The sequence below is a fragment of the Nothobranchius furzeri genome, chromosome 15 (genome assembly GCF_043380555.1).
Source record: "Nothobranchius furzeri strain GRZ-AD chromosome 15, NfurGRZ-RIMD1, whole genome shotgun sequence".
NCBI lineage: Eukaryota > Metazoa > Chordata > Actinopteri > Cyprinodontiformes > Nothobranchiidae > Nothobranchius > Nothobranchius furzeri.
Window position 1 is genome coordinate 51,387,352 of NC_091755.1, and position 25,145 is coordinate 51,412,496.

General features: G+C 45.2%; 2 protein-coding genes across 4 annotated transcripts; one reads left to right on the forward strand and one right to left on the reverse strand.

The window, feature by feature from the left end:
- Nucleotides 1–1,296: 1,296 nt before the first annotated feature.
- On the reverse strand, nt 1,297–9,919 carry znf341 (zinc finger protein 341). 3 transcript variants are annotated; one of them, XM_015968573.3, is made up of 16 exons: nt 9,866–9,919; nt 9,438–9,548; nt 7,791–7,981; nt 7,579–7,728; nt 7,227–7,499; nt 6,975–7,152; nt 6,699–6,792; nt 6,529–6,619; nt 6,206–6,377; nt 5,917–6,131; nt 5,264–5,472; nt 5,094–5,190; nt 4,855–4,987; nt 4,668–4,779; nt 2,879–2,949; nt 1,297–2,789 (listed from the first exon to the last, which is right to left on the reverse strand). In XM_015968573.3, the coding sequence occupies exons 1-16, from the start codon at nt 9,894–9,896 to the stop codon at nt 2,293–2,295; spliced, it is 2,625 nt and encodes an 874-aa protein (XP_015824059.3). In that variant the 5' UTR covers nt 9,897–9,919; the 3' UTR covers nt 1,297–2,292. The 3 variants fall into 3 exon arrangements, with proteins under 3 accessions (XP_015824059.3, XP_015824060.3, XP_015824058.3); XM_015968574.3 differs by having other exon boundaries at nt 6,699–6,789; nt 7,791–7,984; XM_015968572.3 differs by having other exon boundaries at nt 7,791–7,984.
- A 535-nt stretch (nt 9,920–10,454) lies between these two features.
- e2f1 (E2F transcription factor 1) lies at nt 10,455–24,368 on the forward strand. The gene is made up of 8 exons (XM_015968576.3): nt 10,455–10,569; nt 10,653–11,784; nt 12,519–12,618; nt 14,188–14,407; nt 14,504–14,656; nt 14,861–14,975; nt 15,076–15,352; nt 20,166–24,368. The coding sequence occupies exons 2-8, from the start codon at nt 11,533–11,535 to the stop codon at nt 20,402–20,404; spliced, it is 1,356 nt and encodes a 451-aa protein (XP_015824062.3). The 5' UTR covers nt 10,455–10,569; nt 10,653–11,532; the 3' UTR covers nt 20,405–24,368.
- Nucleotides 24,369–25,145: the final 777 nt, after the last annotated feature.

Here is a 25,145-nt window from a genome sequence, read left to right on the forward strand (position 1 = left end):
CTCCTCCAGTCTGTGGGTTTCTGCCCCGATGACCACGGGCACCACCGATGTCTTCACTCTCCAGGCTTTCCAGTTCTCCGAGGCCCTGGTACTTCTCTGGTTTCTCGTGTTCCTTTTTCCTGATGTTGCATCGCCACATCAACCACAACAGCTGTCCTCTGCCGCTTGTCCACCAACACAATGTCTGGCTGGTTCACCGTCACCATTTTCAGTCAGGATCTGGAAGTCCCACAGGAGCTTGGCTCTCTTAGTCTCAACCACCTTAGAGGGTGTTTCCCACTTTGACCTTGGGGCTTCCAGTCCGTACTCTTGCACAGGTGTTCCTGTAGAGCAGGGGTGCCCAATCCTGGTCCTGGAGGGCCGGTAACCAGCAGGTTTCGTGGTTTGTCCTCTTCCAACACACTTGATTCAGTAGTTGAATCCCCTGTGCAGCAGTACATCAGGCTCTGCAGAAGCCAGGTATCAGGTGTGCTGAAGCAGAGTTGAAACTAAAACATGCTGGATACCGGCTCTCCAGGACCAGGACTGGATACCCCTGCTGTAGAGGATGCCAGCCGCCTGGTTGTGGCGTTCCATGTTTGCTGTACCTGCCAGCATCTTCCACCCTGCAGTTATGTGGTGGACTGTCTCAGGGGCCTGCACCTTGGGTCTCGTCTGGTGTGGTAGATCTTGGCCTCTGTTGCTCTGGTGTTCAGGGCCTGTTCCTGTGCAGCCATGATGGGTGCCTCTGTGCTGTCCTCCAGACCAGCTCCTTCTAGCCACTGGTAGGATTTCTTGATGTCAGCCGCTTCGGTTATCTGTCGGTGGTACTTCCCGTGTAGGGGTTTGTCCTCTACGATGGCATTTCCAGCGCCTCTGTTCGCCATCGTCTGAGACATTCACTGAGCACGTCATCTGGCGGTGCCTTATCCTTAATGTACTTATGGATCTTAGATGTTTCATCCTGGATGTGGCTCTCACACGCACTAGTCCTCAGCCTCCTTCCTTACGGCTAGTGTGGTCTCAGGGTGCTGGATTTGGGATGGAACCCTCCATGCATGTTTAGGAACTTCTATGGTCTGATTCCTTCCTTTGGCCAGCTTTTCCCTGCAGGATATCGGATTACTGGCATATTTGGTTGCTGCTTATTGCTCAGATCTTGTTCTTGCCAATGAGCTGACCGACTTCTTAGGACTCGCCTTACTTGTAGGTATTTGGCTGTGGCTCCTCCTCTTGTGGCCTCGTCGAGGTGGCCCTTTGATACCAAGGTAAGTAAACGAGTCGGTGAACCACAGACGCATCACCGAGGGAAACAGGTGTTTGAATAAACTTTTATTTTTTAAAAACATAAAATTACTGAAAATGTAATCTTTATTTTAAATTAAAAGCTTTCCTGGAAAGTATGCACATCATCCACCTCTTAATCTGAGGCCATCTGTTGTTGGAGTTAACCTCTTCTCTAATCTACTCTCGGCTACCGTTGCACCAAATGTCGTCAGATTTCTTGAATTAAGTCGAAAGCACCGTCCGCCTCTTTAAATGTTTAATATGTGACAGATCAGATCAATGTATCATTGATATGTTGATTTTGATCTAAGCGAAATGATTGTAAACGCTAGTTAGTTGAGGTTCTTCCGTGGAACATGAACGCATCTTCATATCGACTAGTCTGTGCTCGTCTACGTGACGGACACTCATTTACACCAATCAGAAAGCTCCGGTTTCTCTTCGAAGGAGTCATAAACGCTTTACACAAAAGTGCAGGACCGGTTTCATATGTTGGCAAAAAGATGAGTGAAAGAGGATAATTGTAACGGCTGTAGAAAAATTAAGTTTTATAATTAAAAAAATTGATTTCCCTGATGTTTTTCACTTCTAATTAAAGGTTGAATATGGAAATGAAAAGCTGCATCGTTTGATAATAGACCCTCCACACGGCGTTTGGAGGCGTGCAGAATGAAGGTACAGTGTTTTATGTTTCCACTCGGTACGGTGAGGCTGGCTGAAACCGGTAGACTCGGCGAGTCGAGCTGCTGCTTCTGAGCCCCGAGGATGTCGTTGTCCTCCTCAGAAGAGGAGCGACCATAAAAGACCAGAGTGAGTTCAGGTGAAGCCTGCGACAGATGGACCCTGATAAGAAATGTCGCGTATCTGCAGCGAACCTGATGTCCGACGAGTGGAAACCTTGCTCTAATGTTGCAGCTACAACCTCCGCACACTAGATGTCGCTTTGGTGTTCCATATTCCACCTTTAATTAACATTTGACTTAAAAAAATAGGACATTTCCAGGTAAAGTTGGAGCATTTTCACAACTACAAGCAAGTTTGCTGTGAACCGTTTCTGTCGCTGCTGCGGATCTGCTCCAGCACCTCGCCACCTTTATCCGTCCCGCTGTCCTCGTCCCCTTCAGTCTGTCCCTCAGTGGTGCCGACAGCAACTCCACAGCCTTCATCTGTCCTTTCTCCGTCTTCTCCCTCGCCCTGTCGTGTCCCCTCTCGGTGTTCATCTTCCTCCGTCTCTGCATCTCCCCCACCACTCTGCGACCTTAGAGATTTTCTCCTCCTGTCGCGCTCTCCACCGATCTCCACCGCTCCTGCGGCCTCGTCTCCGTCCGCTCCTCCCTTTGCCGCCGTCTCGTTTCCTGCCGCGGGACATTTGTGGTCTCTGTAATAGCTCTGTCTGGTGAAGCCCTTGCTGCAGGTGGAGCACCTGAAGCGGTAGTTGTCTGTGTGGGACTGCTGATGCTCCAGCATGTGAGCCCTGCGGCTGAACGCCTTCTGGCAAAACAGACACTTGTAGGGCTTGATACCTGACGGGGGAAACATTTGCTTTAAAACCGAGCAGCTTGAACAATATTTATTAAAAAAGGGAAAAAAACAAATAAAGTCATTGGCTCACCAGAATGTGACAAGATGTGCGCTTTGAGTTTGTCGGGTCTGTTGAACTCTTTGGTGCAGCCAACATGTGTCCTGATGAGGAAACAGAAAATTAGGTGAGTGTGTAAAAAGGGTCTGGTGTACGCCAGGCTGGTGGTTCCTTTAAAGGTCTCATTCACTCGTTTTCTTCCATAAATCTGCTGTAGCATCTAGTATGAACGAATTTCCCTTGTGAGCTGTTTTCCGTGGAGAAAAAGCTCTGGCGCTCTTGTTTCAGAGAGTATAATTATGTCTGAGGAGTGTGTGTGTGGGGGTGGGGGGGTGGGGGGCAGAAATACAAATCCTACACATTAATATTCATGACATGAAAAGCTCTCTCCTCCGATTGGCTAACAGAGGGTGCAACTCTTCCGCTGCCATCGTTCGCTCCTTTACCCTGGATAAAAAAATGCATCGCTAGCGCGACAGCTAACACAATCCTGACTGTTCCGCCTTAGCCGTGTGAAATCGACCCTTTCAGGCCTTTGCTAAGACGTCAGCATATCGCGACCGTGGCAGTGAGTGGACGCCCAGAGGTGTCCACGAACATCAATAACATTCAATGTTTTATTGCATCAGAGGACTGGGAAAGCAACCGTGTGACGTAAAAAGTGGCGTTCAATGACCAGAAGAAACATCGTTTTTTTTAAGGTGCGCTGTAGGGGGAGGGGAGGTTAGAAATGCAGATTTTTTTCCTTCTATTCCAAAATAATTTTCTACGAAGTTGCAACCAATCGGCATTAAAAGGACCACAGATCCCGGCCAGGGACTCCACCAGGCCATTTCTGAGTGTTTCACAATGTCAAGGAGCCTTGCCTTGATGTCTTGGCCCCGCCTCGGTTGCCTAGGAGATACGTCATCGGGAGCCGCCAAGACGTGTTCCAATGTTCATGTTCTACCGAGGGTTGTTCTCCCTTTGTTAGCCGTTTAGCTAGCTGAGCAAAGTCACATGGGAGGTGTCTTGTAGCCTAGCCTTGGTCAAAAATTACCCAGAATACACCGCGGTATTTTCAAAAAGACGGCGGATCAGAAGCCGGCAGCTACTTCAGGGACAATTTTCAAGTTTAAAGGTAAGTCAACTAATTTAAAATGTTTTTTTTAGATCCAAAGCAGTTATCTATGGTTGGTTAGCTGCTTAGTAGCTGCAGCTTCGGTGGCTAGCGGGTAGTAACTCACTTATATATTTAATTTAACAAACATATACACAATCTAAAAAGTAAAAGGCTCGTTATATAGTTATATTGAAACTAATACATATATAATATAACGTTATCTCCCGTGTCATGTGACGTTACGTCACCGCCGTGGAAGCCGCGGTCACATGAAGCAAGTCTGTTCCATTTAACCGTTTTCTTTGACCAAGGACGGACCGTGTCCTCGTAAGGCCAGGCGCCATGACACTGAGAAACACCCGAGTGCCAACCCCAGTTCAGGTGCTCGGTTCGTCCCTAAAATAGCCCAGAAGTGTTTTTGGTTTTATTTTTTCAGACCAGCTCGGTGAAATGGAGACAAGCGCAGACTGCGAAGGTCTGGTACTGGAAACGAGCTAATGCTAATGGTTAGCTTTTACTCTGCTCTCTCCCGGCCACAAAATCAACAACAGCCTTCTGCTGTCGCAAACGAGGTGGGCGGGGCCGTTAATACGAAGACGTAGACGACGTAGAAGAGACTTGCTTTTTCTGACTCGGTCTTCTTCCCGTCTACTTCCTGTATGTGGCTGAAGGAGGCGATGGGGTCGACGTTAATGTTGACGGCCAGCGTGCATCGCTCACCTGAAGGGACACTTGTATTTCTTAAAAGGCTCATGGATGAGCATGTGTCGCTTTACTTTGTCCTTTCTGTTGAACGTCGCCTCACAGAGGGAACACTTGAACGGTTTTTCACCTGCAAACAGAAATTATGGACACGTTGAAGCAGATTTGGATTGGGAACCAGAAACTCTGCCAGCGGCTCGGAGACCTGAGTGAATCCTGGTGTGCAGCTTGAGGTAGTGCTCTGTCTTGAAGGCCTTCTTGCAGACGGGACATTTGAACCTCCCTCCGACTCCGTGTGTGGGGAGGTGGCGTCTGAAGTATCTCTCACATGGGAAAACCTGGAAATGACGTCAGACTGAGCCAAACGAAAAAGCCAAAATGTCTCTAAACCCAGACGCATCGGGGATACAGCGTTCTCTGTGACACCGTCAGGTGTTGACATACCTTCTGACAGTGTGGACAAGGGAAGCTGTGTGAAGCCGTCAGCAGATGCTGTTCCAGAGCTTCCTGAGTTGAATATCTGCTCTGACACTTCACACACCTGAAGGAAAGCACAAGCGAGCGTGAAGAAAAGCTACTTCCCCCTCTTTCCTGTGGTGTTCGGGCGGACCGACCTGTAGACGGCTGCCTCCTTGCGTGGGTTCTGCTGTGGGCAGAAGCAGTGGGAGTACTGGTGGACCCCCAGTTCAAACAGCGAGGGGAACACCTTGCTGCAGAGGTGGCAGCGGTACGTCAGCTGCTCCTGGTGGGTCCGGATGTGTTCGAGGAACTGATCGAGCTTCTGGAAGGTCTGGGAGCAGGACTTTAACACGCATTTATAGACCTGCAGGGAAGCAGAAAGGCAATCTAACTACGCTCCTGCACTCCGACTGCTGGGATTTTCCAGAATTTAGTGACTTTTCCTGCTTAAAATTCCAGCTATCTTATAAAAAATGGTGATAAATAAATTTTCCTTGAGGAATCTTCATGTCACATGGTCGCATTGAGAGACGGGCACCTACTCTTTACACAATCATGCAAAAAAACGTGTTTTTATTGCTCAAACTAGGCGTAGTTAACGTGTCTTACGCGTCCGGCAGAAAGAGCGACCCTAATGTGCCGTCACAGGAAAACCGAATCACAGCAGACGTGTTTTGATCTCCCAGAGACGAAGCGTGTTGGTCAAACTTCAGTGAACGTAGCAGTAACTGGTCACAAATGCTGAATTTACAAGCATCAGCTGCAACAGTGCTACTTCCTGGACGGACCGGACCCGTCTGGCTCTCACCTGCTCCCCTTTGTGCTGCGTCAGGTGGGACTTGAGCTGGAAGTAAGTCTTGAACTTGCTGCTGCAGAACCGGCACCGGTAGGTGTTGTCTATCACTACCGTCTGTTGGTTCTGGTTGGACAGCGCCTGGATCTGGACATGGGGGCGACCGCTCTCCTCCTCTGCCGGACCAGCGTGAGCATCGGTCACATTCTCCTCCAACTCCCGCGGTGCCTCTGATGTCACGCGTTTGAGTTTAATTTGAAAGCTGGAAATCTCTCGTTTAAGAATCCACTTTCCTTTTCATCACCTGCTTGCTCCGACTCCTGTTCTTGTCCCGTTTGGTGCTGTGACCCGTCCTCGTCCGTGTCGCCTCCCTTCTGCTGCTCGCCTCCCCGTCCCTCTTCCCCCGCCGACGCCGGGACCACCTTCACCGTAACCGGCAGTCGGGACACCGAGCTGGCCACGCTCATCGGCCACACCTTCAAGGTTACAAACGTCTTAGCGTTAAATTTCATTCACCTCTGAGCCAAAGCAGCACTGCGGCGTAACTCCTTCTAATAAAAACATGCATCTTAGGTTTTGGGAATGGAAGAATTGAATAAATTTCCCCCCAAAATTGGGAAAAGCAACCTTGTGAGTCTGCATGTGTTTCTTCACATTGGATTTCTGGGCGAAGGCTCGTCCGCAGACGATGCACTGGAAGGGTTTCTCTCCCGTGTGGCTGCAGAAATCAATCACTGCTGATATAATTCTGATGGATTTACGGACGTTTGTTTTATGGATGCCGACAGACCACTTGCCTCCTGATGTGCTGCTGGAGATCAAAGTTCTTGGAGAAGATCTTGTCGCAGAAATTACACTCCAGCTTCGAACCTTTCCCCTTCAGCTGCTCTGCTGAGAAGATCAAATCAGCTCGTGACTAAAAGCTGCAGACTTGGATGATTTTAAGGGTTGAGAGGAATTCATATTCGTATCTAAAGAGAATTTCTAGCATGGTGGAAAAAGAATGTTTGACGTAAACATCTCCCACTGCAGCTTAAACCCAAAGCCGAACTTAAACGTTTCTTTTCTCTCACCTGCGGCTCCACTGGAGCTCTTCTTGCTACTCCGGGGCTGTTTGGGAATGATGACCTTCTCGAAGTCGCCCAGCTCTGTCAGGTTGTTGCTGCAGCTCTTTGTTTTGGTGGCCTGCTTCCCAGGACTGTACACGGGAGTGCTGCTGAAGGACTGGCTGTCCACACACTGACCCGGGGCCTGGGATCAGAACAGGAACGTTTCTAAGGCTCTTCCTGCTGCCACGATGGAGATGGAAGAGCTGGTTCGCTCACCTGAACAGGATGATGGAAGGCCTGCAGTCCTAGGGCGTGGATCTCTGCTGCACCCCCACCGGCCCCTGCCATGTGGGGCATGGCGCTGTAGACCTGCACCACGGAGTTGCTGTGGCTCGCTGGGACCTGGGATGAGAGTGACTGTTGGGGGGGTTGTCCAGCTGGGAGGGGGTGGGAGGACTGTTGGTGCTGCTGCTGCTGCTGCTGCTGATGATGATGATGGTGATGGTGCTGAAGGTAGGATACTCCAGCTGTGTGCATGCTCAGGTTACTCTGCAGTAAAGACGAGAACCAGAAGGAAAAGTGACTGATTTTATATCCAGAGGACAAAAAGGGCGTTTTGCAGGGTTACCTGTAAAGGTGCCTGCATGGTGGCCATGGGCTGTTCGATAGAGGTAAAGGCTGAAATGGCTGACATGAGAACGTCGTCACTGACTAGCACGTTGCCTTGCACCAGCGTGTGTGTCAAAGGTGAAGGAGGCACGGCGATGTAGGTGGACACCTGATGAACAGAGAGGAATGTAGAGCTGATTCATCATAAACAGCCGTTCGTTCGTGTCTCACCTGTCTGTTGGCTGGAGCCTGTGGGACGGAGCTGATAGACGGGACCGGCGCATAAGCGTTCGTAGAGGCCAGAGACACCGTGGACAGCGAGGGGGCACCAGACTGACACTGGTCCCTCTTGTGAGTCATGAAGGCCGGTAGCGAGTTAAACTGCTTCTTACATTTGCCACACAGGAACACGTCTTCATCGTCTGCTTGTCGAGGTTCAATGCATATTCCATAAACGAGAGAACGACACAGCAGTCACACCGTTAGGCTGAATAGGCTTCAAACTACACGACTCACTAAAACACCAAGTCGGTGTTCCCCAAGGTTCTGTCCTGGGGCTCCTTCTATTTCACATTTATGTCCTCACTGCAAAACTAACTAGACTTAACACTTTAAGCTACTTCTTTCAAACTGGTTTTAGTGGTTCTTGAGCCAGAAACTTGAGCAACTTCACATGGGACAGCACTCAGCTGACCACTGACTGCAGTTCTGTGGTTCGGGTAGGAACACTAGTGAGAGCTCTCTACTTGCTTTATGGAAACAGCTGTTTACTGAGCCCGTAGCTAACATTAAGGCAATCAAGTTAGCTTTTTCATTTCACCGACCGTCAATAAAATGCACACGAAGAAGAATTTCCCCTTTTGTGTTGACATCACGGTGGAACCCGGAAGTAAAGTACGATGGTAACGTCTTTGTAGTTGAAGCAAAGAGCTAAACCCGGAGTGAACGTCGGCGCTGCCTGCTCTTGTGTGAGGGAGCTAAAAGTGGCTATGAAATCACGGACTGACGGTGACCTGGCTTTGTTGCTACTGGACTATGTAATAATGTTTTTTATCCAACACTGTGAATCTTGGCTTATGTTAGCGTTAGCTAAAGCAGGTTGTGGCAGGGTTGCAGACAACAGTTGTAATTCTGCTTTCACCTGTGGGCGACGGTGGCACAGGAGTTAAGTGCTCGCCCCGTAATCGGAAGGTTGCAGGTTCGAGCCCCGCTCAGTCTGTCGCTGTCGTTGTGTCCTTGGGCAAGACACTTAACCCACGTTGCCTGCTGGTGGAGGTCGGAGGGACCGGTGGCGCCAGTGCTCAGCAGCCTCGCCTCTGTCAGTGTAGCTCATCCCCACCAGTGTGTGAATGTGTGTGTGAATGGGTGAATGACTGATTGTGTTGTAAAGCACCTTGGGGGGTTCCAGGACTCTAGAAGGTGCTATATCAAATACAGGCCATTTACCATTTCAGCCAGTAGGAAGCAGAAGCAGGAACGTGTTGCTTTAATATCGATTTCCTCTGCTACAAAGACGACATCCAGTTCTACCTTTCCATGCTCCCCTCTGATTTTCTTCCTCATGAAATGGGCATCATCGACCCGTTTCTACTCTTCAATCATTTTTAAAAGCTCATCTTTTAAAAAATCCATTTTGTGTCCAGCTGCATTTTTGTCCCTGCTTTTATTACGTTTTTTTTACCTTTGCTATTTCCCCTTTTTCTTTTATTAAAAAGGAACCTCGAATTGTATTATTATTATTATTATTATTATTATTATTAAAGTGGTTGTTGTCATTATTTTTATTTTAACCAACAGCCAAATGCACCTTGCCCTAAATAAATTATAAAAGAAAGCAATGACAGCCTAACTTATATGCTAGTGCGTCCTACTGCTTACCCATAGACTGAATAGTGGGCGTGGTTGACACATTTTGATTATTTGGGTCAGGAACTCCAGACTGGCCATCAAGCAGAGACTGAACAGCCAACACAGTCTGGTTGTCCATGCCTAGAGAGAGTGAAACAACAGAGGGGGGAGGAAACAATGCACGTGTTTACATTTAAAAGCTCTGCTTGATAATCTAGTAGCACAATAATAATCAACTACCTATTAAACATACGTAGTGTAATTAATCACCGTTATTGTTTACATGTACATACCAACCTAGCAGGGTGGTTTGATTTTTGTAACATTAGTAAACACCTATGCATAGTTTCACAATTATTTCCACATTTTAAAATGGCTCTAAACATGTTTATCTATAAAAAATATTTTCTGACATGTAAACATGTTGGTAGCTATGTAGTTAACAAAAATATTGCTACCTTCAAGCACCTCGAATATTGCCTGCGCCATCTTGCAGATTTCTGAGAGATAGGCGCTCGATTAGCAAGGGCTGCTACCTAAAGGACATTTCTATTCTGTAAATTCGACGAGATTTTTACGAATAATTCGTGTTTGAAAAAATATACTGTTCAATAGAGAGCTGCATAAACTGTTTATAATATGATGTGGACATTCCTGACAGTCTTAAAACAAAATAGCTAAAACATCAAATGTTTTAAATAGCATGCAAAATAAAATACAAGTCACGTAAGGACTTTAATTTGTAAGTTCGGTCACGGCTTTTCAATAACTAATATATGTTATTAAATGTTTAATATGTGACATCAGATCAATGTATCATTGATATGTTGATTTTGATCTAAGCGAAATGATTGTAAACGCTAGTTAGTTGAGGTTCTTCCGTGGAACCTGAACGCATCTTCATATCGACTAGTCTGTGCTCGTCTACATGACGGACACTCATTTACACCAATCAGAAAGCTCCGGTTTCTCTTCGAAGAATGTGCATCTTTTTGGCCAATGGCGAGCGTCAGATTTCCCCACGTGCAACTTTCGCGGCAAAATGGATTTCGCGCGAAAACCGACCAACGCTTGTTTAGATGTAGATCAGCTGGGACAATAACAACAATAACGGCTGATATCGGGCTCGGGTGGACACTTTCATGAGAGAACCGCAGCCCTGGTGAGCAGCTGAAAGTGCATCGGCGGCGGTTTTAAAGCATGCGTTTGTACTTTGACCGTTTTGTTTCGTTTTTTTAATTCCAGTTTTGTCTGACTGCTTCCTGCAGTGCCCCAACAAAACGAGGGGACTGAAGAACTGCGGCTAATGACTAAAGCTAACATGCTAATCTGCCCTACATTTCCACACTCAACATAGTAACTGTTATAAGGTCTTTGTTAGCCAGACGTTTTCATAAATACCCAATCAATGATGCTTTTGAGTCACGGCGATGCCGTTCGACTTCTCTGTATTTTGCTTTGTTAGCTAACTTTGAAAAGCTGATTTAAAGTTTCCGTAGCTTAACCGTTGTCCCAGTTTCGGATGTTTGGTGATTGTGGTAGTTTTACGGCTGGGAACGGCTCGTTCCGCGCCTCCTTCGAGAACTATTCCGAGGCTTTGTTGTTGAGCCATGAGTTAGCCTGCTAGCCGTGTCGGTAGCTGTGTGTTCAGGCCGCGGCCGAACTCTGCTGACAGGAGGCACGAAAACAAAAGATTTGCTCGCTCCGTCGCTGGCGTCCTTATGTTTAGCGTTTATTCAGACCCGCGGCAGGGTCTCGCGACCCTGTTTTAGGTGCTAATCCCGCGTTAGACCCTCATGGCGTAGAGATATTGTGCAATTTAGCAATGATCTGTCATTTTCCTGTTTGGCAGAACATCCAGTTTCTCCGTTCGGTCTGAAGTTGATTTGGCAAGTTCTGTTTATTTATCACTCTTTGAGTTAAACTGTAATAAATGTTTGTCTGTGAGGAAAACAACTTGTTCCAATTTGGGACGTTTGAGCATTTTTTACTCCTGCTCCACGAATTTACAGAGAACTACAAATGTCAGCAGGTGCTGATGTGCTTTTAGAGTACACCATCTTAGCCTGTGACCCCTCCCAGCACACCCAAAGACTAGTGAAGGAGCACTTGGTGACCCAGTGCAATGTCAGAGACTCTGATAACAGGGCAGACATCGGAGGATCTGTTGGTTGACTTTGAGACCTTGCTGAACTCTGGGAGTATAAAACTGGGCGAGGACCATCAGGTAGTCATCATCACCAGCCCCAGCAATGAGGGACTCCACCCTGTTGCAGCCCCGACCAGCACGGGGGAAATCCTGCTGTTCGCCACGCCACAGGGGCCCGCTGACGTGGGGGCCCAGGACAAGAGGCGGCCAGCTCTGGGAAGACCTCCGGTGAGGAGAGTGGGAGTGAGATGAGGTTAAATGAGAAGTTTCATGTCATATTTTGCTTTTTAAGCATTTTCTTCAAGGTGCAACAATAATTTTACTGTGAAATAATCCCATAACAGTCTAACATCTGAGTGGTATTGGAAGAACGGTTACGTTAAAAACAGATTTCCTTCTCAGCCGGCTATGGGGTCGTCAGGTTTCCTAGTTTAACTTAAAAACCAAAGAGGAAGGTAGTCTTTGTTTACAATCTGTCCCAATTCAGTACTTCCTGGTTCCAGAGCCAATCATACGTGCCCGCAGGTTTGCCAAGTCTGCACCGACATTTGTAATTTGACATCGGCCGGCATGATGCTGCGGCGTTGTGGAACAAAATGGAAGTCAGTAAAAAGAGCGACGTTATTTCATGTAACCCCGAAGAAGCCACGGCCTCTTTTTGTTGTGTTCTTAATGCAGAGGCTAACATTGAGCTAACAATGCTAACGGTGGATTACAAGCAAACTTCGATACTACAGCAAAATATATTTATCTACTCGTCAAATTACCGCGTATGACTCGTCTTTGCTCATCATCTAGAATCTTCTGGTGCCGTGCCGTAACTGGCAACAGTGGCTCAGAACAGACTCGTTTGTTTTGATTCACGGACTGCAGTACCCAGATTTGACCACAGGATGTCGTTCTGACTCCGTGCATCTTTAGGTAACACACAAATATAACGTATTCCATGCTTCCATCTTCAGGTAAAGAGGAAGTTGGACCTGGATAGTGACCATCAGTACATCAGCACCACCCAACCTCCCACGGGTCAAGCTCCGCCTTCTACGCCTGCTCCTCCCAGAGGTATGCACCCACAAACGCACTTTTGAGTTTTAGTATAGTGGATTTTTCAAATTTAAGGAACTGTGCTTTTCTTTAGAATGAAAGTAAAGTACAGCGACGACGAGCCTTAAAGGGACTTTACGGACTTGTGAATTTTTATGCTCATGATTGCCCCCTCAGGCCAAAAACGTAACAGCAGCTTTAATAGTAGGCTCGTGCACGAGGCGCGCATGCTGTACGTGCACACTCCTTAACGAAAGTAACAGCTGAGACAGTCCCGTGTGTGTGTGTGTGTGTGTGTGTGTGTGTGTGTGTGTGTGTAGCCCGGAGGACAGAGGACAGGAGAACGCGCAGCTAATTAATTAAATAATTTGGTTCTGTACCTTTCTCTTCAGCACAGCCGACAAAGGTTTAAGATGGGTCAGTCCTCCTGCATGCTCAGATCATTCCCTTCCCTTGCTTGAAAAATTGTTCCAAAATGAAACGTTTTTGGTTTTCTGTGACTTCAAATGCCGTTCGGCGAGTCTCAAATAAAAATTTGGGCATCTTACTGTAAAAAATATACCATTAATGTAAAAAGTAAACTCTAATTATACTATGTTCACATCCAGAATCAAACCCAGATCTTCTGCACGAGAGTCAGACGTCTTACTAGGTGAGCTAAAGCGCCAGTGACGTCTTTTGTATCTGTAACATTTATATCCTTGATGACAGCTGAAACAACGTCAAACCAAAGAACGGTTCGGAGCGAAAATGGCTATTTTGTTGCTAATTTGCAGGAAATATCTAGAAGAAAGTTCTACAGAAAGTAGCTAAGGGTCCTCAGAAATGTAGCTAGCTTTGTCACTAGGCGTTAGGAACAGCGACAAAGTGGCACTACCTCTCTCTCTGCTGCTAAAGCTACGGATAGCAAACGCTACGGGCGATGCCTGAGCGTGAACGCGCATGAAGCAGCCTGCTCGACCCGAGCATCTCTCTTTTTCTGTGATTTTACAGAAAAACAGGCAATCACAGTAAAAATGCCAGGGCTCATTCTACAGGACCAGGGCATTGCAGGAGAATGTATGAAGAAGACATTTATTATTTCTATACATGTTTTGGCTGTCAGACTTCCATAATGTCCCTTTAAGGAAGTAGGAAGTGTGTTAGATGTAAATTTTAAAGCACATGATATAAAAGGAGAAAGTCACATTTGTGCTCAGTTTTTATTCCAGTTGGGTGTTTTCATCGTCTGTTTCCTTCAGATCAAACAGGATGAGGCAACAATCTTCCTGTTCTGAAGAGTGAGGCGCTGTTCCTCCTTCAGCTTGCCTGTAATGTTGACCTCTGTGCAGCCTGTTAGCACTAGAGCAAAAGCAGAGACTTGCTGCATCTTTATCCGTACATGTGTAAGCAGGATGAGAACTCCTGTTCTGTTTATATTTCTGCAAACCGTTCTGCTGTTGTGAGCAGAAAGCTCGCCGTGCAGCAACAATCCTGCAAAGCGACCTGTTTTTGGTGAAACTGGCCGTCGGATCTGTTGAAGTCGTCTTGCATCTAAACGAGCCCGCACACGTAGGAGCCTAAATGTGTTATTTTTTTTCTACGCAGTTCCTCGAAACGCATCAGAGAAGTCGCGTTACGACACGTCCTTAAACCTGACCACCAAGCGCTTTCTGAACCTGCTATCTCAGTCGGCCGACGGCGTGGTGGATCTGAACTGGGCTTCGCAGGTTCTGGACGTCCAGAAACGGCGCATCTATGACATCACAAACGTCCTGGAGGGAATCCAGCTCATCTCCAAGAAGTCCAAGAACAACATCCAGTGGCTGTGAGCATAAAGCCGTCTTACGGCAAGGATGAAAACCTCGTTGTGTCTGTTGGAACAAACGTTTAACAAGGGTCCTCGCCTTTTTTCCCCTGGCAGCGGCAATCGGATCGACGCCAACCTGGTTTCCCGGCACAAACGGCTGCAGGGGGAGGTGTGTGACCTTACGGAGGCCGAGGAGCAGCTGGATGAGCTCATTTCCAAATGCACCCTGCAGCTCAGGCTGCTCACAGAGGACCCACAGAACAAGAAATATCCTTGAACCAGAACCGGGTCCCCTGGCTGCAGCTGCAGCGGTGAGCTCTGGTCTGTAGCTTCGGCGGCGCCCAGTTGGACCGCAGGCTGCAGATGTTGATTCATTTAAATTAGTCCTCACATTAAACCTCTAATCCAGCACCGCTAGTGAGTAAAGCAACGTGTGGCTTGAACATCTTCTCCCTTAACTTCTGTCTTCACGCTGGGTTACGTGCGCTGCCAGGACCTGAGGAAATCGTTCGACTCGCCGGACCAGCTGGTCATGGTGATCCGAGCTCCACCAGAAACCCAGATGCAAGTTTCAGAACCCAGCCAGGTGAAGGCCTCAGTCATATAATTGAACCCTTTTTTTAAGCACCTGTAACGTTTCAGTTTGTGTGGTTTTGTCCTGACAACGCGGCGTGTCTGCCTCTCAGGGTTACGAGGTGTCGCTCAAGAGCACGCAGGGTCCGATTGACGTCTTCCTCTGTCCAGAGGACAGCTCTGGCGTCTGCAGCCCTGTGACAGGAAGCAGTCCCTTGAAAACCAACCCAGATTCATCCCGAGTGCCGTCTCCATCGCACACCGCAGAGCAGTCCAGAACGTGCACAACAGCCCAAGATGTGGTTGCGTCATCGCCGGCTTCCACTTCGTCCACAGTAACGGCTACATCCCAGCAGGAAGCTTCATCGCTGGGCGTAGGTGGCGACACGGGTGGGTAACTAGAACATTTAAGTCCTGTTCGTCCTTCTTTCTGACTCCACTGGTTAGGCAAGACAAGTGACCATTATATATAACAGCTGGGGAAGCAAGAATCCGTAGAAATCTGTGCAGAGTCTGTTTTTCTCATGGAAAAATTCATCCATCCATTTTCTGAACCCGCTTTGTCCTCACAGGGTTGTGTGTGTGTGTGTGTGTGTGTGTGGGGGGGGGGGGGCAGCAGTCAATGGGCAATCAGGCGGGGTACACCCCTGACAGAGAGCCAGTCCATGGCAGGACAACACAGAGACACACAGGACAAACAATCACACACACTCACACCTAAGGACAATTTAGACAGACCAATTGGACTGTGGGAGGAAGCCGGAGCACCCGGAGAGAACCCACGCATGCACAGGGAGAACATGCAAACTCCATGCAGAAAGACCCCAGGCCAGGAAGCGAACCCAGGACCTTCTCGCTGCAAGGCAACAGCTCTAACCACTGCTCCACCTCGCAGCCTTCATGGAAAAACCATTATTGGTTCTGTGCAGCAAGGTTGAGGGTCTAATAAAAGTCCTCCAATAAGATGGTTTGTTCACGAGTCTTTCATCCACAGTCCAACATAACAATCCTTTGAAAACATAAAAAGTCTCCGTCAGATTAAAGCTGCTTTAGCGAATTAAGAGAACAAGCTAGGCGGTGACAGAACACTGACCCCTTCCCTCGGGTATCTTCCCTAATGACACTTACACATTAAGGGCCGTACGGTCGGGGAGTGTTCACGTAGTGTTCTCAGAAATGCAGAAATCCCCGAGTTCACGGGCGGTGTTCAAGACGTGCGGGAAAGTCCGGGATCCATGATAAGATGAACAGAGGAGGGCATGAGTTGTGTTGTTTTTGAGGTCTGAACCACGTCATTTTATTCATTTGCTGTGTGTTCTCATAAAACTGTTCTCTGCTCCTGTGGGACACACACACACACACACACAGACAGACGGACGGACGGACGGACGGACGGACGGACGGACGGACGAGCTTTCTCCTCCCACTGAGCAGCTGTGTGTCGGTACAAGATCTGCTCGGGTGCAAAATTGGTTCGGGGTCCGTCAACTGCTGATGACGTCTAAGTAGTTGATTGGCTGAACATGAACCTTACAGAATTACGTAATCACGTTACGTTGTTATCACGTTACGTTGTTATCACGTTACGTTGTTATCACGTTACGTTGGTCCAGGCAAATCTTTCTATTGGAAAGATGGACAACTTTTACAAAGAAATCCATCATTACCTCTTTGAAAATACACTTTTAGCATAGAGATGCATGTATATTAGGGCTGAATGATTAACTGCATGTGCAATTAAATTGCGATGTGACAAAAGGAGATTTTCTAATCTCAAAGGCTGCAATTTGGCAGCGAGTGGTTAGCGCAATGCTAATATACGTGGAAAAACCCATAGGAATGCTAATGCTAATATCACCGATTACATTCTTACAAATTATGAATTAGAAACGTGCCAAATGATTACATTTGGAGTCTAATAGAAAGTAAAAATACCATCAATCAAATAAGTACAGACAGGTATTTTAGTAAAGCCAGAAAACTTTTAACTCGAGTTTTGGCTAGCAGCTATGAGCGTAACTGAACTACGCATGGACAAGACGTCAAAAACTAAACACAAAATACTTCAATAAACGGGACACACTTCTTTCCTGCAAATACTATTACACAGGTGTTGCTAATACCTATGGTCCTTCAAGGGATGTGCTCAAAGAGGAGTTCAACATTATGAATACAATATAGTGTTTTATTTTACAAATACATTATAAACACAAACGTACGTTGTAAGAAACATTATTTTAATAACGACACTGCTAAATTCTTTCCAACCGTATAGATGTGTAGTGTATTTTGTCTGAGTGGGTTTGCCGTACTTTGACGTCATCGGCAGTCGACGGACCCCGAGCCGATCTTGTACCGACACCGGGTTGCTGGAGCGAGGACAGGGCCACACACGCACAGAAGAAAATATCATTTCTATAGCGTCTCTCAAGATAAAAATCACGAGGCGCTTCACAAAAACAAAAAATGTAAAAATATAAAAAAACATTTAGAAATTGATTAAAAATATATTTAAAATAAGCAAAAATAGACAATTGAGATTAAAAAAATGTAGAGAGAGAGTGAACAGGAAAGAGGGAAGTCAGTGGATCCTGAGGAAGGTGGAATAGGTGGGGAGAGCAGAATAAAGAGAGAGTGGTGAAGAAGGTCATACAAAAGCCAGCTTGAACAAGTGAGTCTTCAGCTGCTTTTTAAAGGAGACCACTGAGTCCACTGATCTCAGGCTCAGGGGGAGAGAGGTCCAGAGTCTGGGGGCCACAGCAGCAAATGATCTGTCACCTTTGACCTTTAGCCTGGTGCACTGCACAACCAGTAGGCTTTGATCACTGGACCTCAGGGACCTGCTGGGGGTGTAGGGACTAAGAAGATCACCAATGTAAGATGGTGCTTGTCCATGTAAGGCCCTATAGACCAGAACCAGGATCTTGAAATGAACCCTGAAGTTGACTGGCAGCCAGTGAAGCTGGAGGAGAAGCGGGGTGATGTGGGTGTGTTTGGAGGACTTGGTCAGAAGCCGAGCACAGGCGTTCTGAACCACCTGTAGACGGTTCAGGGAGGTTCTGCTCAGACACGTGAAAAGAGAGTTACAGTAGTCTAAGTGTGAGGAGATGAAGGTGTGGAGAACTGTCTCAAGTTCAGAGCGGGACAGAATGGGACACAGCTTAGCAATGTTCCTGAGATGGAAGAAGGAAGAGCGAACAAGAGAACTGACATGAGAATCCAGGGTGAGAGCTGGGTCAAAGGTCACGCCAAGATTCCTGACAGAAGGTTTGGTGTGAGAAGCAAGCTGACCAAGAGACGGCTCTCTCTCTCGTCCCGTTACCGTTGAGCGTGAGCTTCGTGCTACCGATGTTTACTCAACAGCTTCCAGCATGAAAATGAATCACATGAGGGCGGGGCTGCTAACAAACACACACGTCAGAACACACACTTTTATTCAATAGCTTTTACTGAGGAGGAGTGTCGTCAATGGGAGGTTGTCACATTCTTGTGCAGTCCCACCTGGATTTTGTCTGATCTTTTAAATGTTTTTACACTTTTATGTCATTTTTGTTTGGCCCTTGGGTCATGTGAAGGCTCCGTATGAACAGGTGTGCACATAAGTGGTCCGCAGGTGCGCATGCGCTGTCAAAATAAACAACGCGCACCTGAAAAAAAGCTGCAGCACGCATTTGCACACCTAAGATTTTGTGGAGTAAGGAAGACATTTCTGGAGCATTTTAAAGATGTCCAAGAAGCAAGCTCCATTAAGTAATTATTTTGGCGTTCCTCCGCCTCCAAAAAACACATCAGACTGACTCGGAACCGCAAAAGAAAAGAGGATTCACGGAGAAGTGGCTGCAGGAGGTCGGCTGGCTTCAAACAAACGATGAACGTACAGAGATGTGGTGCAGATTACGCCGTGAAAATCCTGCCCTGGCAGACAAAAACAGCTCCGTTTACACAGGCACTAAAAACTTCATTCATCCAGCGTTTGATAAACATGCTAACAGCAGAGAACATCAGAAAGTTGTCCTCTGCTGTGTGTGAACCGGAGGAAGCCAGTCAGGATAGTGAGGATGAGGATGATGATGATGAGAGTGTAGAAATAAAAACGGTATTTATGCCATTTTAAAAACTTCAGTGCTCTGAAATAGTAATCTTTTTAAGTGCTTTTTAATTTATTTTATTTGATTGTTATCACAAAAGCAGCTGTTTACACGTTGTGTTCTACATTCAGACAATTCAGTCATGTTGTTTAAAAACTAGAAGGTTTAAGTTAAGCTGGCGATATGCACCAGTTGTACTTGTTGTTTTCAGTCAAAATTAAAATATGTTGCATCGTCAACGCGTTACTCTGTTGTGTTCCTGTTGTGGGTTAAGAATGAGGTGCATTAAAAAATGTGAGAACCAAGCAACAACTATAGGTTCTCCCCTGAGTACCAACCCAAAATTATTATGTGCACCCCCGGATATAAATAAAGTTGGTTGATTGAATACCAAACAACAGTTTTCTACGTCCAAACGTTTTTGGTTTTCTGTGACTTCAAATGGCGTTTTTCTTTTTGGGACTCCGGTAGCTTGTTGAAGAGGTAGCAGCCGGCTGTTTCTCCTTCTCTGATGTTACTGAGAGGAGATTCTCTCACACCAGCGGTGTTCTGTTGCTAAATACGCGAGTGCATATTAAATGGAGGACCCAGGTAATGCGGCGGTTTGGTGGGACCCAACAACTGGATGGTCCAGTGGTTGCTTTTTTATGTAGGTTTTGTCGCTAATTGCTAATCTCATTTATCGCAATTTTCTTCACTGAAGTCGAGAAAAAGCATTTTCCGTTAGAAATTGGCCATCCAGCGTGTGCTGTTATTGATGTTTTTTGTCCTTGATGCTTGCCGTAGTTGCAGGGTGAAGGGGTTGTTGGAGGAGGAAGAAATAAGGAATGAAACCAAGGCTTTGGGATTGGTTTTTATTCGGCATAAACACGACAAACAAACTTCCTTGATGATCCTCGCCATCTAAAGTGGAATTTGACACATTTGAACTGTGTTGTGAAAAGATTAGGTTGTTTGGCACCAACGACCCGATGCATTCAGAGATTTAAAATAAAACACGTTCTTGTGGCGTTGTATGTTTTTGCAGAAATAACCAGCTCGTCTACATTACTGTGTGAGGTAAAATAAAGGGCAAAGCCACTCCGCCTAAACATTTGTCATTTTTCTTTTGACAGAATTTCTCCTTGGTGGAGACCCGTTCTCTCTCGGAGACATCGGGGACTTTGATCTGTCGCCCCTCTCGTCCTCGGACCTCCTGAACGGAGAGGGTCTTCCTCTTCCGTTGGACAGTTTCATCAACCTGTCCCCCCCTCACAGCCACGATTACCACTTCGGACTGGAGGACAACGAAGGAATCAGTGAACTGTTTGACTGTGACTTTGGCGACTTGTCGCACGTTTTGGGGGATAGTTGAAACGAAACACCAAGGAGGAAGTGCTTGTGCACAGGTCATTTTGTGTTTCCACAAGAAGCTAACTGCATTTCATGGTTTCGTCGGACAGACGAGCTTAATGATTTTACTGTGGGCTTTTGGGAAATTATCCCTCGAATACCCCCGATTACGAAATCTCCATTTCCTTTAATTGTACATAACTTATCAGCACTAGGTGGCTGTTTAAAAAATTAGACAGACGTCATTCAGCTTTAGTATAGCTATTTAAATTATTTATATAAAATTTATTTTGAGGTTTTGTACCAATCCTGTTGTTTGGATAGTGGAGGTGTTTGTGTGCATGTGTGTGGCATCGCAACCTTTTGGGTTGGTTTCCTTAACACTGATTTAATACTCCCAAAAGTTCTGTCGGTTTATGCAGAGGAGAAACATGTTGGAGCAGTTTCACACCCTTCTTAAATATTTTCCCATCAGCAAAAAAAAAAAAGAAAGCTTGTAAAAAGCAAAAATAATCACTGGAATCCTGAAAAACTGGAGGAATTTTGTTGTTTTGAATTTGGCATAAAAGGCCCAGGTTCAAGTCAAACGCCTATAGGCTGTTTTTTAATCATCCAGTAATTAGTAAGTAAAAGTAAAATGCTGTAAAGTAAAAGTATTTATACTTTAGATGCTTAAAATCTCTTTTTTTTTTATTAGGATTCCTCCGCGTGGTTAATGTGAAGTAAAATCTGAAGTGTGTTTTTTTTTCTTTTATCAGTGTGTGGGAAACCAGTATGGTGTGTATTTGAGAACATCCTCAGGTCTTGGAGAAACTTTCTCAGACATCGGATCAAACTGCATCAGACCTCAGAAAATGGAGGAGAAAAAAAAGCATCAGGGTTCATTTAAACCCCCCGATGCTTGATTAAACGATGTCGGGGGAAAAGCTCTCAAGGAAAACCGCATTCAGACGAAATATCGCCAGAGGAAATTATCCTGCTGTCGGGTGAAGCAGACTTTGTAGAGATGCCGTTAAACAAAACAGACTTCGGAAAAACGCTGTCAGCCTAAACTGACTTTGGAAAAATATCGTCAGATGAGTCGGATGCTGGAAAAACGTTGTCGGACACAACAGACTTAGGAAAAATGTCATCAGATGAAAAGGACCGCCTCCGTAAAGCATCCTGTAGGTGGCGGCAATTTTTTTTCTTCTTCATTTAAATGGCTGCGTTTGCTACCAAACATCACAACAGGCAGTGGAAACGAACAAGAACAGAGGAAAAGAAAAGTCGCGGCCAAATTGTTTACTAAGCGCGGACGTCAGATTCAGGTTCCTGATACTTATCATTGTGTCACTTCCACGACCTTCCCGCAACTTGATATATCTGTAGCAAACGTACAGGGAGAAGTAATTAAAACAACTGTGGTTTAGCTAGAAACTTGCGTTCTGCCATTGTGGCACATTGATGCCTTGTTTCAACAATTTGGCTGTGAACTGACAGTGGCGCCACCCGCAGGATGTTTTTGTTTAAGTCACTTCTACGTCTGTTTATTTGGCTGCTTTTCTCTTGAGTCTGTTTTGTTGTACGCAATTTTCCTGAGTCAGTAATTTTTTTTAAATTCTTTTAGTCTGACAGCTTTTGTCCTGAGCCTTTTTCACTTGAACTCTGGAGTAAGATTCTCCTGAGACTCGTGTGGCGGCGGTGGTTTGCCCAAGTCAGACTATTCTAAAGGCCTTTCTCCTGAGTAATTTTTGACTGAGGACATTTCTCTTTTTTTGTTGGATGGTGTTTTTGCTTGATTGATGACTGTTTTCCTCAGTTTGTTTTGTCAGACAATGTTTTGTCTGACAGTTTTCCAGAGTCCGTTTTGTCGGAAAATGTTTTGTCTGATGACAGCTTTCCTGAGTCCGTTTTGTCGGACAATGTTTTGTCTGATGACAGCTTTCCTGAGTCCGTTTTGTCGGACAATGTTTTGTCTGATGACAGCTTTCCTAAGTCCGTTTTGTCGGACAATGTTTTGTCTGATGACAGCTTTCCTGAGTCCGTTTTGTCGGACAATGTTTTGTCTGATGACGGTTTTCCTGAGTCACTTTTTTTCTGATGACGTTTGAGTCCATTTCATCATTTGTCTGACGAAGTTTGTCCTGAGACGTTGTTTTCTGGCTGTTGAGTCAGACGTCTGATGGATTTTGGAATGGCCTCCGATGTGCTTTTCTTTATGGCATGTTGTCTGATGCCACTTGATCTCATGTCAGAAGAGGTTTTCCTGAGACCAGAGGACGTCCCTAAAATTGCACCATAAACCAAGTTTTTTAAGACTGCTGCAGTTATGGGTAACAACTAATACTGATCATGTTCACTATTAGTTCTTTAGGCGCTTAGCCGTAGTCTCAGGTGTTTGGAGCAGAGCAAAGTCTTAAATGCGTTTGTTTCAATGATGTTTTAGTGAGATTTCTTTAGATGGGTTTTGTCTGTAAGTGTTTCCAGGTGTGTTTGAAAACTTTGGCAGAGTGAGAAAAGTTCAGCAGATGCTTTAAACCTCGCGTGAAAAAGAATAAAACTCAGAATGGTGAGTTTAATGGAGCGAGTGTCGCCTTTAAGAAGGATTAAGACTCGCCAAAGGATTTCAGAACAGGAACGCCCTTGTTATGTTTCAATATATGCACTTCAGATCAGCTCAGAAAATTCTAGTTCATGCCTTAAATTAATTACCTGTCAGGTAACGTGTTTTGTGTCTCGGCACCAAATCATCAGCTGTTTTAAATGAAGCTTTTTTCCCGTGGATATTTTCACTGCATATTAGCAATTAGATGTTTTACTTATAAAATGGGAAAAAAAGTCCATGTTTAATGTTCATAAAAATGGTGTGTTGTCCTAAGTTATGTAAGCTAACATGATTTTTTATTTTTGTTTTTTGCTTTCTCTAATTATTGGATTTTATTGTGTGTTGGTGTGAATGTTTTTATATTTATTTGGAAGAAAAAAGGGTTGAATTGAAAAAGGTACAAGCAAATGTTTTCCTTTAGTAATTCAGTGAGGGGAAGATTTTATTTAAAAAAAACTTAAATATTAATTGGTCAAATTTTCTTTCAGTTATGGTTTTTTGTATAATAGATGCTGCTTTTAGTGCATTTATATATATATATTTTATATTTACCCCTTCCAAGACCGTACTGTTAATTTTCTCTTAACCCTTTTTCTCGACTAATGAAACCAAAATGAAAAGGAGTTCACCGTTTAAGTCATTTTAAAATGTCTAAATAAATGTATTCCTTAAACTTCGATTAGCAATTGTTTTGAGCAGATCAAAAGTTTTCAGAACGTGTCCTCAAATGCATATGAAAGAATAAAAAAAAAAGCTTTGTTTTGTTTAAAACTCTGGAATTTTCCCCTTTTTCTATAAGCAAAAACAAGTTTTAAAGCTTCTAACTAACTGAACTTGTTTGCTTTAATGCATCTTCACCCTGCATCTGTTGTCTCCTACTGCCTTAAGCTCAAACTGTTGATGCTTTTGTAAATTTGTGATGTCTTGTCCTGTTTTTGGTCCCTGCAGGACTAACTCAGTGCCTTGTTGAGGTAAAATTCACATTCAAACTTTTTTGCAGTGAAGGATTCATTGGTCTTTTTTTGGGAGGGGGGCTCATTAAGGAAGTTTGCACCTTTTTTGTTTAAAAGAAAAAAGCAACTTACGTAATCTGTGCTTAATATCAGACAAAGTGATATTCTCTGAAATTCTGCATTAGGGCTGTGTTTGATCCAACCTCTATGACACTATATTTTCATCATTTATTTTTTTCCCCCAATGAAATTAATTTTCCAATAAATACAAACAGACTCTTGGCCAGTGCGGTGCGTCGTTTCATTAGAAAATTAAGAAATAAGATGTTAAAACTCAGTCCTTTTTTTTTCATCCATAATAAAAAAAAATAAGTCTGTTACCCGTTTGTATCAAAGTGTCTTGTCAATGCATTCGACATAAATAAAAGTTATCTATTTTGATTTGACACACTCGCACCAGATATGGTCATTATTGTGTAAGAACTTGAATAGCAACAATTTATTTTGGGGGGGGGGTGGGGGGGGGGTATGTTTGTCTTTCAAACTGTGGATAACCAACAATGTGACATACCGCTACAGATGTCAATGATGGAGTCTGCCTTACTTTGTCAAAGAAGATGCAAATACATCCTTTTTCCATCTGTTCTTGACTCCAAGGAAAGCCCAAGTCAAAATAGGTCAAAATTGATGCCAAAGCTGTTTTAAACAAGCCATCCCACCTTTGAATCAGTTACATCCTGCCTACCAACAGAGTGCTGTGATTGGCCTACCAAACCAATAAAACAAACCAATAATTGGGCCGCTACGAAGCCGTGGCCATCTTGGTTTCGTAAAGTCACAGTACCATCCTGCCTATCTGGCTAATAGAGTGCAGGGATTGGACCACCAAGCCAAGAGAGCGCTATGATTTGACCGCTACGGATGTCAGTCAATGGGGCAGTCCTCCATTACATCGTGGAAGAACTACATCAAACAAAAAACTTTCAATAATACATTGTTTTTCTAAATAAACATGCTGTGATTGGCCAGCCACAATACTGGCTGGGACTGCGAGGATCCAGTAGTATATTCCTAGACCATCAATTTTGCTTCGGCAAAATTATTGTTAATTGGATGCTGTTTTTTTTTCAGTAGGGAACTCTTGCAGTAAAATGTATTTATCATCATCTAAAATCTTCTGTTGCTGGTCTGTAGTTGGCAACAGCCATGAAATTCACGGAACA